Source organism: the organism of the source record quoted next, unplaced genomic scaffold (genome assembly GCF_019419815.1).
Source record: "Pyrus x bretschneideri cultivar Hongxiangsu unplaced genomic scaffold, Pyrus_bretschneideri_v1 Contig7, whole genome shotgun sequence".
Classification (NCBI taxonomy): domain Eukaryota; kingdom Viridiplantae; phylum Streptophyta; class Magnoliopsida; order Rosales; family Rosaceae; genus Pyrus; species Pyrus x bretschneideri.
In genome coordinates, this window is record NW_025999809.1 from 10,969,621 (window position 1) to 10,983,456 (window position 13,836).

The window sequence follows — 13,836 nt, forward strand, 5'->3', positions numbered from 1 at the left end:
TTCTTTCTTGATAACATGAAATATTATTCACAATTAGACATCATTCAGTCCTCAATAAATTTCTATAATTTATAAATGTGAGTTTAAATTTATTAAGGTTGACTTATATGTGACTTAGCTTAAATTTTCTGAGAAATACTACGGGAATATTGGTATTCTTTATGAAAAAATAGACTCCTTAGCATTTCTCAATCTTCCTTCCACAACTATCATTCTATGAAAAGAGACTCTAATTACCATAAAAAGGGATTGAACCGTCCAAGAACAAATACTGATGAACTTCCATAATCCACATATGCAGTCAATTATTATGAGGCTTTTAAAATCTAAAAATCGAAGGTTTTGGGTTTGAAACCCGTTGTTAGTATGGAAGTTTGACTTGTGGCCAGAAAGAGGCTGAAATGCCTCTGTAAGTCTTCCCGACTCTAAAAAAAAAAGATAATTGTAGCTTATCACCAATTATCTCACTTTTTAAAGAAAAAAAATAAAGTAAAGTATGATCTAAAATATTTCAACAAACCAAAGTATAACCGACCACACCAAACACTTGTCACTCGATATTGCCACCAAAATTTTTTAATCCATAAATAAATCACTTACCCTTCCTAATTCCCATACGGACTATTGTTGTTTATTGCCTATTTTATTTTATTTCTACATTTTCTTCTTGACTCACATGGGAGAGGGGAATATTTTTGCTCATCGTCTGAAGGGATGGTAATACAAAAGTTATTCTATAGATGTTGTTTTCATGCCTGTTTAAAATACAAATCGTCATATTTAATATTGTTAAATGTGTTTAAATTTTAAAACTTGTAGGGTGAAAAACATAATTATTAAAATTTAAATTAATTCAATAATAATAAGTAGGGTAGCGACCGCTAATCTAGGCGTAGCTAGGCAGCTACTCTCTATCTTCCAAATATTCTTCCGTACTTGGTGCTGTGAATGCAAATTTCTGCTGTCTTCTCCTTTGACAAAAATGCACCTGCAAAATAATAATACCTTAAATTAAGACTAAAAGGTCTCACGCGCCCACGATGAATGAGGGGTTTTGGCTGAAGAATCTCCAATGCCAAAGTTAGAATTGGAAAGAGAATGTTTTTGAGAATTTTTGGATAGAGAATGGTCTAGCCTTTTAGTGGGAAAATATGACTATTTATAAATGAGTGACCGACTCTATTTGGAGAATAAGGGTCAGCCACATATGGTCAAATTGTGAGTGTAATTACAAGATATTATTCACATAATATTTTGCAATTAACTTCGCAGCTAATCCTAAATTGAATAGGAAAAATAGGAGTCACCTTTTGAGTGAAGATTTGATGAGGAGTGATGAAAGAGTTTTGAATAAATACAATTTTGATTACCTTTGACTCTTTCTTGATTGAGTCGTTATTGTCGGTTGCGTACGTGTGGAATCTCGTATGACTTTAGAGTAATTTTGTCATTTTCACTCAAAACTTCACGTGTCATCTTTATAATTTTTTTGATTATTTTTTGCTCCACAGATACCATCACTAGAAAAAGAAACAATAGACTAAAGAAAGTCTTTCGAACCAACAAAAGCAGCGATTGGATCAAAAGTTTTCAATTGAGAGTGATGAACAAAAATGTACAAGAAAGCTAATCAAAGCTCAATGGTCGCTCTCTGATCCCCCAAGCCCACCCGCGCAGTAGGCTCCATGGAATTCATGGTTCAGATTATCTCCCGGGCAGCACATTCTCCCTGCCCGAAGCACACCCCTCCATCCGACGGCCCATATCCCTCCACCCTTCCCGATCCTGCTCGACACTTAACCAATTAAATAAAATAAAAACCTTGAGAAAAAGGAAAAAAAAAAAGAGGAAAATGATGTATGGTTGAAAATAGGCATGCAGTTGAAAGTAGAAATAATATGGAGAGATAGAAAGAGGAATTCTGTTTCCGTCGGACGCCATTTTTGTACCCTGCACTGCAGAAAGAAGCAGAATTTTTACTAAATTAAGAAGCAGCAACCGGCGAGTAAGGTAAATTTCTCAAATTTCAAAACCCTAGCTTTTTTTTTTTGCTCTCTAATTTCTTCTGCCTTGCCATTTATGGGGAATTCTCCAATTGGTGTAATTGGGGGGAAATGCATGGAACTGGGGACTTGTTTGTTCTTCGTGATTTGGTGAATTTTATGATTTTTGAGCTATTTCGTGAGGTATTTTCAGAGTTAATTGAGCTGAATTTTCTGGGTTTAATCGTGTGTTTCTTAATTTTACTTACTTGATTATGGAACTGGGCATGCAGATGAACTTAGTTAGTTGGATTGGAAATTATTGAGATAGGTAGGGTTTGCTTTCGCCCGTTAACACTCTGAGTGAATCTTTTTTCGCCTTTTCGGAGTTTTCAGGGTACCTCCAAGATTGTGTTTTATGAGTTAAATTAGTTGTTTTAAGGCATTCATTGAAGAATTGTTAAGTACAAATCTGCAGCTGTGGCTAGTGGCTACAACTTATTAGTAGAGGGAGGGGATTCTTGTTTAATGATGATCTATTTATCTATTTATTTCGAACCTAGACGCAATGGTAAGATTGCTCCTTGTGATCCGGTGGTCACGCATTCGAAATGGGAAAAAACCTTTCGAAATGGGGGTAAGGATTTTTACATCCATTCCTCCTCGGACTCTCGGTGAAGACTGGAGGGAGACAAAGCCTCCGAACCCCCTTTTTAAAATCTGTTTCTATCCAGTATCTTTATTATCCTTGAAAATGGAAGCTACACTTCGGAATTAGCAGTTCATACTTGAAGGCAGTTGTATCAATGTCATCGCGTATCTTTGATTGCATCTTGTTCTTTCATTTTGCTGATATGGTTCTGCGATATCAGTTTCCAATTCCCTCTCCTAATTGCCCCTACTGTTTTTTGTGGTTCTCAAATATATGTGGTTATACTGCTGTATCAGTGAGCTTTTGGGCTTCTTTGTGGGCATCGATTAGCAGCTGAATTTAAGGGATATTCTTTTCTTCACACTAATTTCGATTCCTTGGTGTTGGTAGATTGGGTCTGCTTGTAATTTTCTGTTTTGGAGATCTTTTCTTAGCGTTATCTAGATGGTGAAACTAATAGAAGATATTAGTTATTGTACAATTCTAATTTCAACCTATAATCTCTTTTTTGATCTAATTGTAGTATACTAGTAGCATATTATTTTGGTATGACATTGATCTGGGTGATTATTACTTTGCAGCTACATATTGTTTTGGGACTGTTCACATACAACATCCTCATGATTTCTTCTGTGCACGATCATTCAGGTAAATTTTTTTCCCAAAATTCCAAATACCATATATTCATAATTTCATAGTATCATATGATACCTTTAAGTGATTTAGTCCGTTCAACTTGCTGTAAATGGACACGGACTTATGTTTCTGGCATTTAATTGAGCTGGAGTAGTTAATGTAGAAAGAAATTGAATCACTTCTTGTTTGGATCTTCTGCTTCTTTGATATAAATAATGGTTTCAGTTCCACTCCTTGACTTCCTTGGTTATTCCTGACTTCGGTTTATGGTTTACGTAATTTATCATCCACTAATAGCCCATTTACCCCTTTAATTTTAGGTGGGCCCTTAGGAAGACTCTACCTTGTGTTGTTTCAGTTAAATGCTTCATATATTGCTCTTATGCTACATATGATCGAGGTGGTGGTGTAGGATTTACTACTCTTTCCTCATATTTCTGATTTTATAGCATTGAAGCTCAGGCTTCAAAGCTTTCAATTCTTTGTCATTAGTTTTGGTTTTTATTTCCTTGTTTGATGCTTGATATCATGGTTTCTATTTCGTCCTCCTTCACTTGTGTAGTACAACCATTTCTCGAATGCAACCTTATATACTTTATGGTATTGGTTTTGCAGATAATAGTGATTCTGATGACCAGCAAAGTCATTCAGAGTCTCAAGTTCATTCATCCTTACCTGCAATTGGAATGTCACATCCTGGAGTTCCAACTCCAAATATGCAGTATGCAGTACCTCCACAGGTTGGAACAGGACATGCAGTGGTAATCCACCTAAATTTTTTTAATATTGACGTGTTTTCATACAAGAGGAAGTCTATTACTTGTTCTACTCTATTTTTCTGCCATCCAGTGTTTGTGTGTGTGTAAGTGTATTGGTGATCCTATATACCATGTTTGAACGTCAAGACTTAGAATGTGCTGAAGCATACATGTGGTATTAGTTCATCAAATAATATACAGTAATTTTGCTTATTAATGATTTTTTAAGTTGTCACTTTATCAAATATGAGATGTTTGCTTATTAAACTTTGGTAACTGGCCCCAAAGAGAATTTGTATAAGTTTGGAAAGAAAGTCTTGTTTACACTTGTTCTCCTCCTTTCCATCCCTTTTACCAAACAAGAGGAAGGAAAAGTCTCCTTCTCTTTAAAACATTCTTATTCTAGAATGTTAAGTATCATGGGTAAGTTTTGCTACTCAAGCTAGGTTTCATGTAAATATTTTGTTTGTAATATTGATGTAAATGCTTTAGGTTAGTCTAAAGATATCTGACACATTTGCGTTAATAGTCATAGGAAATCATATACAAACTCTTATATATAGTTGGTACTTGGCATAGATTTTGAAATAAATATCCCTTGAGGTATCTTTTGTATGTCTCCTCTTGGCCTAAGGTTCATCTGATTCTTTTTGCTACCTACTCCATTGTAAGAGTTCTTAGCCCTAGACATTAATGCGTAGTTTTTCCCTTCTCCGTTACCTCATTAGGTGAGCCTTTCCTGTACTACCCTTGTGTACTTTCACTTTCAGTTTGAAACTATTGACCTTGTTTGAACAAATTGGTTGCTGTAAGTGCTTCTATAACTGAATAAACAGCATATCAATGCTCTGGTTCTGGCCAATTAGATTTACAACTTAGAGAGCTGGAAGAGGAAAAATTTATCATCTGTACCTAATTGAATTTCAAATCTTTTGATACATTATCTTTCGCTTGTCTAATTGAAGGCACAAGGAGGTTACCCCTATCCAGACCCTTACTACAGAAGCATCTTTGCTCCCTATGAAACACAGCCATATCCTCCACAGCCCTATGCGGCGCAACCGACGGTATATCTTCCCCTTTCTTATAGATATCCTTTCTTGATAATAGTACTTGAATATGGCGAGTTGAGACTGGATTTTGCTTATGAGCATAAAATTTAATGGTAATTACTGTGTTTTCATTTCAGGTTCATCTTCAGTTAATGGGAATCCAGCAAGCAGGTGTTCCACTGCCATCAGATGCAGTTGAGGAACCTGTGTTTGTAAATGCAAAACAGTATCATGGTATCTTGCGACGTCGGCAGTCTCGTGCTAAAGCAGAATCTGAAAATAAAGCACTTAAGAATCGAAAGGTAATATTGTGGATTGCAAATCCTTGCATCTTGTGTTCAATGAAATGTTTTGGCAGGCTTCATTTATCCATTGACACTTCAAACTACTCTGGCAGCCATACTTGCATGAATCTCGACACCAGCATGCATTGAGAAGAGCTAGAGGATGCGGGGGTCGCTTTCTTAATGCGAAGAAAAATGGGAACCAACAGGATGAAATGACATCGGGTGACAAATCCCAGTCAAATATCAATTTGAACACCGATAAAAATGAGCTTGCTTCCTCAGATGGAACATCCTAAATACTTAAGAAGCAATTGCAACACTCAAGGTGCCACATGAAGTATTTATTCTTCAACAACCGCCAGGAATGGAGGTCCCAATACCAACTTCGTTAGTCTCGGTAGTGCTTCACTGTGGCTCGACACTTGAAGCTTCATTAGCAATAGCATGTGTATAGGTTCTTCAGTAGTAGGCTTGTAGGGAGTTTGCGTGGCGGTGTCTTATTGAAGCGCAGTGATATAACCTTCTCGACAATGGGTTTCTTTGCAACCCTCTCGCTTTCTTTCACAAGAGAGAGTGAAGCTTGCTGTGTGGTTTACGCTTGCACTTATACTAGTTTGTGAGGTTGGAAACTTGTCCGGCAAAGTTGAGAGTTATGCTGTTTGGTTTGGTAAATGCCTCTTTAGATTGGCAGAGATTAGGTTGGCTGCTGCTTATGTATTGGTATTTAGTAATAGTAGTTATATAACTTCTATTCGTTTGTTATCAATTGGGACAATAAGTATAATGGTTAATAAAATTGGCATCGATTGAAGAACCTCTGAGCCTGTGACTTGTCATTTGTGCAACTTCTGTCTTGCTGAAGATGAAGGATTTTACTTGATGAGAAATGATTTCTGCACTCTCGTCTTCCGTTTCTAGCGATTGTAACTGACAGGAGAATCGAGTAACGTAATTAAGGGGAGGAGTGTAGAAAGCGAACCGTTGGTGTTTTGTTTCTTGTTCAATGATGAATGAGAGATTCGATTTTGAGATTTCTTCCTATTTCAAAAAAAAAAAAAAAAATGGGGATATCACTCAACTAAGAACTAGCAAGTGTAGCAGATGAGTCAGATGGGCTATAAAACGTAGGCTTGATTTGCTAATCTTTCAAAGTACGTTTATTTGAGATCCATGAGGGACAAGGATTGTCTTCTCCCATTTCCGGTGCCCTTCCGTGCCCTCCTGTTTTGTGTGGTCCCGGTTAAGGCACGTCAACACTTTATATAGTTTTTTTTTTATAGAGATAATATGACAAAAATGAATAGTAATATAAAATTTTGATGTGATTTAAGCGTGACCCCACAAACAGGAGGGCACGGGAGGGCACCGGAAGTGGGAGGGTAAAAAATCCTTGTCCATCCAGGAGAGGATTGAAAAGCTTGAAATTAGTCGATGTGTGAAGCTTATGACTTCCAGCAATTTCTGGGGTTTTATTCATCTTTTGGTAAATAATAATAATAATAATAATAGTAATAAAAATAAAAATTATACAAAATTCTAAATACTTTTAAGATTTTATTGACTTTTTAGCAATAATAATCTTTGAAATTGACATAACTCTTCACTTTGGTCCTAATAAAAAAATGATAGAAGTTGTCCTAATTTGCCAATCCTAATTATTTTGATTTTTCCGTGAAAAGCTGGCAATATCCACGTTAAGTAGAAGAGTTGATTTGACAAAAATATCTTTTAAAAGGTGGTTACTGATAAGCTCATATTTACATATATTTAACATCAAATTCACTTGTCTTTTCTTAGTTAGTTCCTTATATTTTTGAGCTATTTACTTTGTTTTTGTGTTTTGTAGGATTTGTCAAGCAAAGAAAAGAAAAATAGCACAAGTGGGATTTTAAGTAACAAATTCGTCAAAACTGCATGTGCGGATCAGCTGACTTTGGAAGCAAGTTGCGGACAGCTCATAATGAATTAGAGAATGAGCCTTACATGCTTGGAAAGCTACAGATGTCTATTTTCTTGGGAATTTCGCGGATTGTTAATATCATTTTTCTAGAAGAAGTTATGACCATTTTAACACTGAAAGGTTCACAAGAGATTGAGCAGTTTGTAACTGCTATGAAAGCAATAAACCCAATAAATCTAGCAGCAAAAACTGATGCAGTCAATAACAAGTCAGCTGACACCTAGTCAAATATCAGAGGAAATGGAATTAAAGATAAGGATTAAGTGGGAGTAATTGTCATAAAGGTGAAGGAATATGAGAGAAAAAATAGAACAAAGAAAGAAAAAATGGAAAGGTGCAGCTGACAAAAATGGGAGGGAAGAAAGCAAGACAGCAAGAAGTTAGACGAGGAAGAAGGCAGAAGCATTGAGGAAGGAAGGAGAGAAGAGGAGACTCGATTCTATCGGTTTTATCTTCTCAAAACTAGGTTTTACTTTTAGTTTAAATTTAGAATAATGTGTAACTAACTTTTTAGTAGTTAGGGGCTGTTGTCAAGCCCCGAATATGATTGCGAATGTGTTATGACATTTCGTTGAATTACTTTTATGAATTGGATAAAAATTGGTTCACTACTTATGTCAGTGATGAATTCTTTATGTGTTTTCTACAGGGGCATGATTTTAATGCTATAAATATGTTTGTGTCTGCCCTTGTCGAATGAGGACCTACATATGTTCTAGAGTAGTACTTGTTAATTGCGATTAACATGTAAACCAATTTATAGGATAAGTAAGACAACGTTAGTACTTACGATGCCTTGTGATGACTCAAACTCTTTTTGTTCTTAATGATTTCTACTTGTTAAATCTATGAACACGCCATTCTAGATTGCATGTTAGGGATTAAGTTAAGTTGAAAACGTCATTTTCTTAACATACTACATAAGAAAGAGTAATAGGTTGAGTTATAACATTGAGCTAACTTGAGCATCTTCATCCGAAAATAAAAGGAATTTGAATAAACATAACATGTTTGCATGATTATTTGGTGGTGGATAGCAATTTCCCTAACTCGTTTTCTTAACTTGTGAATTACAATCTATTTTTATTCTTTAAAATTTGTTTCTGTCCTTTTTTTGTTCGATTTAATTTAAATAGAAAATCAACTCTAAAAATCCCAAAAAATTGTGTGAGTGTAGCTCTGTATGTCTAGTATCTGCATATAAAATTTCGTAGACTTTAGATAAGTGGAAGTTGGTCTAATAATTATTTTTCGGTGGCTGGTCACTAGGGACAGCAACCCAGTTTTTGTGACATTTTAAGTTATTAGATAAAACAATCTTCTGTGGGAAATAACCTTATTTTCATATGCTACAATTGACAAATCTTAGTGTTAATAAGGAAAATCAATAGGACATTTGTGTGCTACTTTGTGATGTGCTTTTAATCCTATTAGTTACAATGTTACATGATCGTTTACATGATAATTTAACTACAATATTGAAAGATTTTTCACGGAATAACCAAAATGGTTTGCGATGGACACACTCAAGGACGAGTTCTATCAATTTCCATTGTCAAATACCCAAATAAACAATTATGATAATCTTACAGGCCATTTTAACCAAAAATCAAATTTATTATAATAGTTAGCATGGAGAAAATTAGAAGAAAAAAAAGAGGAGAAAATAAGAAGATATATATAAAAAGAAAAAAGTTGGCTTAACTGTTGAGCATCATGTCAAAGAGTAAAGGGACATTCAAACAACATGATTAATTCCTGTGAATTATGTGTTGATGGATCAAATTAAGATTTTGGCTTCTTTTCTCTACATTCAACGTATCACTATTTCCTCCTCTTTTTTCTTCTACTTTTATTTACATTATCTGATATTATTCCCAAATTTTTCTTCCATGAAATCATTTCGATTCTTGTCTAAAAGCCCTAACGTCGTCGGAATTTGTCTTTTTCTGGACTAAACTGCATGAATATTTTCAACTCTTGTATGAATTTTAGGGTTGTTGGGAATGGACAACTAGCAAATGTGGAAATGGACTTATAGTCGTATACGTATTGAAGAGTCTTGTAATTAGTCGTGCATAAGCGCGTGAGTTGATTTTGGTCATTTTTGTTTTGTGAATCTTACAAGTATGAATGGTTATACGAATGGTTATAATTAGTATGCACACGCATGTACAACTAATCTTCTCATTTTTATGCTCACATAATAATATATAGATTTATTTAGTATAAGAAAGTTCTAAAATGCGAAAGTCAGGTGGTGAGCAGGAGCTTAGAACCTAGGTGTCTAGGTGGGACCTAGGCGAGGGCCTAGGTGGTTTTTTATATTTAATTAAATTTATTATATAACATATACATAAACAGACCATTTAAAGAAATGAATCTTTTTTTTTCTTTGAAAAATGAGGATTAATTGTGGGAGCCACTCCACATTCAACTTCAACAATCCGAATCGGCTATTTTGTAAGTCTCGATTCATATATTATAATTGCAAAAATTCAATTCAATCCGAAATCATTTGTCTATTTAATTATCACAATGAAATTTCCATGTTTCTTAAAGAATAAAGTGCTCTTCAATTCTTGAACTCAATTAGATCCTCAAATATTTTTTATTTTGCTATAATTTTGCAAGGATGATATATGCGGTGCAACTTGAAAAATAGACGATTCAGATTGTTAAAGTTCAATGTGGTGCAGGCCCCACAACTAATCCCCATTTTTATTATAAAAAATGGGGATTCCTTCCTTTAAAGGCTTTATATATATATATATAAATGTCTACTTATATTTAACTTATTATGATACAAATGTACAAATTATAAAGTATTATAACATATTGAAATCATGGGGAACAATCATATAATGTGTGTTCATCCAAGTATTCAACAAGTCTCTTATAATTTATTGATAAAATAAAATGCAAAATGAATATGTATTTTCTGTCTAAGTGGGAGTCGTAATTTAGGCGGGTGTTTAGACAGGTCTAGGTGAGTTAAGCGGGCGCCTACACAGATCTAGGTGTTTTTTCTTAATTTTCAAACGCCTATGAATTAATTAGGGTGATGATCAGTCTAGGACCTAGGCGGAGAATTTTAAAACAATGAAGAATATAAAATATGGAGTTTTAATGAAAAGTCTGCAGTACTGTTCACTTTAATGAAAAACCATATTTTTACACTAAAAAGTCAATCTTGATACTATTCATTTTACTTTTTATTTTGTCCTTATAGTTAAAACTCAAAGTTTTTAAATCATTTTCATTAGTTTTCCTTATAAAATAATCTAAGATGTTAATTCTATTCAAACAAACAGCTTATAACTTTGTTATCATACATAAACCACACCAGAACAATCCATGAATCATTTCCTTGGGAAACGCATGACAAGTTTCGTTGTAATGTTTGGTGGAAAGTAAAATCATGGGTGCCAAAATAAAGGACATCAGGCAGCTTAATTGTCCATTGAAAAGGTAATTAATTAAAAGAAAACTAATAAAAAAGGTTTGAAAACTTTGAGTTTTAATGATAAGATAAAATAAAAGGTAAAATGAATAGTATCATGATTGACTTTTTAGTATAAAAATGTGATTTTTCGTTAAAATGAACAGTACCGTGAGCTTTTCCTTAAAACTTTCGTTAATTAAAGTCACTTAATATTTACTAATTATGGCTTAATTGGTTACCGTACATCACTTCAATTCAATGCAGCTAATACGTCCAATCTAGGTATGCTTTGCATTTGCCACTACGTATAGTTGGATCCTTGGCGAGGTTAACCATTTGGAATCCAGATCATTTTTGTGAGGATCTTGTTAAAATTGAACACAAACAACATTTGACAAAAATTGATCGCACAATATACAACAAATGGACATGATTTACGAATCATCGGGATCCTCACAAAGAGGATCTAGAGAGAATCCTGTTGGATGAATTTGTGCCTTCTAATTAGCCACACGTCAATTTGTTTTTATAAATAATAAGATTGTACATTTTTTTTTTCTTTGGCCCTCGTAAGTTTCCATGCATCATGATAAGAAATGAAAAATGCTTTCTACATATGTGTTTATTGCGACGGCAAATCAACCTCCCTTGAAGGATAATTAAGTTTGCATGTAGTTTGTAATTCAAATTGTTACGTATTTTATCTGCACGTGAGGTCACGGTTACGTCCTCTCAATATAGCAGTCTGTAATCAAAATAAGCACTAATTAAACTTGAGAAAAGGTTTATATGTATATGAATGCGAATATGTGACACTACTTATTTTATGTAATTTTATTTTTTGCACATGTTTTTATGATGTCTATTCTGCAATTTATTTTAACGATTCGAACTGTTTATCTTTTAGAACATTATTCATAAATCATCTTGCAAATGAGACATCCAAAACTATTTAGACAACCATTTATAGTGAAGAAAATGGACGAAAATGATTCTACAAAGAAATCCTAGACCCTTAATCCACCATTCATATGGTATACTTAATCTTTGAGAGAAAACTTAAAAGATATATGGTTTGGATCGATAAAATACATTACGAAATGGGCCTAAAAAAAACTTGAATTAAAAATTGTATAAAAAAATGGTGCCATAGAATCATATCATATATTACACCTACACCACCCAAAGCTAATCAACCAAAAGAAGCTTCTGAAAATATCCAAAATGCACATATGTAGTGCCATAATTTAAAGAGTGCATGGTGATCATTTTTGTCATGTTGGTATACAGCTGATGATCACAAATGCCACTAATATAGTCTCTCTCTCTCTCTCTCTCTCTGTCTCATCTCATGAAACCCTTTTAATTTGTTATCTCTCATGGTTTTGACAAAAACATATTCACATACTTTAATCCCACTCCTAATCATTTCAAGTATATATATATATATATATATATACACACACACACGATATTGTGCCATAATTAGTAGCAAATTAAACATAATAAACTTTTCCCCCATCACATGAGCAGATCCTATCAAGTTGGGTTCCTCCTCTCTATCGATCCAGGTCAACCTTTACACCTCTTTAACTTCATGCATATGGACCAGAGAGAGGAGAGAGAGAGAGATGTAAAATGGAAGCAAAGGGGGAGGGTGGAGGGGGGGTCATCCTCTCCACTCCACCACCAAAGGAGAAAAAGGAGAAAACAAATGAAACTTTTGGGTCCCTTTGGATACAGATGGGGCTTCTGGATAGGGACCTCCACGTACCTTTAATGTTGAATTTGCAAAATCACGCAACATGTCTCGGTGGGGTTTCTGTGTGTTCCAAACCCTAAAACCTTATTCATTATATATTGTATGCTCCTCTTCCTTCTCTTCCGTCTCTTCCCAAAAGGAAAAAAGAAAAAGAAAAAGGAAAGCTACTTAAAAGAAGAAAAAAAGGGAGAAGCAAAGGGCTTCATTATGATCATAATATATATAGGTAACCAAGGAGACAAGAGGACACCAACTGAGTCTGTGTAGCTAGTCATTAACTCTTTTTTTTCGGTACCAAAAAGTTTAGGGGGAGGGAAGGTGACTTATAGAGGATGTCTATAACCTTTTTTTTTTTTTTTTTTTTTTTTTTTTAACAGATCATCCATTAAGAGGGATTGCTGGTAACAGGACTAGCCTAGGCCTTGGTTTAGCGAAGATAACGATCCTTACCACTCAACCAACCCTCGTTGGTATTAACTCCTCTTTCAACCTCATCATAAACCCATTAAACCTATACATATGATACATGTAACATCTTACATCGACCAATGGAGAGGAGGTGATGTGCCTTATATGTACATGCTCCCCTTCCTATAGTACGACGCCTTTTGGGAACTCACTGACTTCGGATTCCATCGAAACTTCGAAGTTAAGCGAGTTCGAGCGAGAGCAATCCTAGATGGGTGACCCACTGGGAAGTTCTCGTATGAGTTCCCATAAACAAAACCGTAAGGGCGTTGCCCAAAGTGGACAATATCGTGCTGCGGCGAAGCCGGTTTGGGATGTGACGATGAGGACGTCGGGCCCCTAAGGGGGGTGGATTGTAACATCCCACATCGACCAACGGAGAGGGGGTGATGTGCCTTATATGTACATGCTCCCTTTCCTATAGCACAATGCCTTTTGGGAACTCAGTAGCCCAAAAAAGATAATATCATGCTATGACGGAGCCGATATGAGATGTGAGAGAGGAACTTAATTTGAAGGGGTATGTAGTGTTTTGCAAGCTTTGGATGCTTTCAATATATGGACCCTTTATGTAAAATGTCAACCTTGTGAAATATGAAAGTCAATTACTTTTCTTATCCATCATCTCTCTCTTTTTCTCTCTCTCACTCTATTGGATTCTTGTGAGTGAAGAGATAGATGTGGGACACACTCTCAATTGTCGCCAAAAGGGTGTGCCATGGTTGGTGCTGGTCGACCTCTTAACCACAAAAGTGAAACTTAGGGTTTAGCTTCTTGCTTTGTAAATTTAAATTGTTTCAAATAGGTCATAGTTGGTAGAGTGTTAGCATTCTA

At 35.0% G+C, this 13,836-nt stretch overlaps 1 protein-coding gene across 3 annotated transcripts; it reads left to right on the forward strand.

Annotated features, from left to right (window-relative positions):
* The first annotated feature begins 1,836 nt into the window (after positions 1–1,836).
* LOC103936294 (nuclear transcription factor Y subunit A-7) lies at positions 1,837–6,181 on the forward strand. Of its 3 annotated transcripts, none has more exons than XM_048574264.1 (6): positions 1,837–2,010; positions 3,216–3,282; positions 3,886–4,010; positions 4,994–5,095; positions 5,218–5,382; positions 5,478–6,181. In XM_048574264.1, the coding sequence occupies exons 2-6, from the start codon at positions 3,255–3,257 to the stop codon at positions 5,661–5,663; spliced, it is 606 nt and encodes a 201-aa protein (XP_048430221.1). In that variant the 5' UTR covers positions 1,837–2,010; positions 3,216–3,254; the 3' UTR covers positions 5,664–6,181. The 3 variants fall into 3 exon arrangements, with proteins under 3 accessions (XP_048430221.1, XP_048430222.1, XP_009344406.1); XM_009346131.3 differs by having other exon boundaries at positions 1,840–2,010; positions 3,886–4,031; XM_048574265.1 differs by lacking the exon at positions 3,216–3,282 and having other exon boundaries at positions 1,839–2,010; positions 3,886–4,031.
* Positions 6,182–13,836: the final 7,655 nt, after the last annotated feature.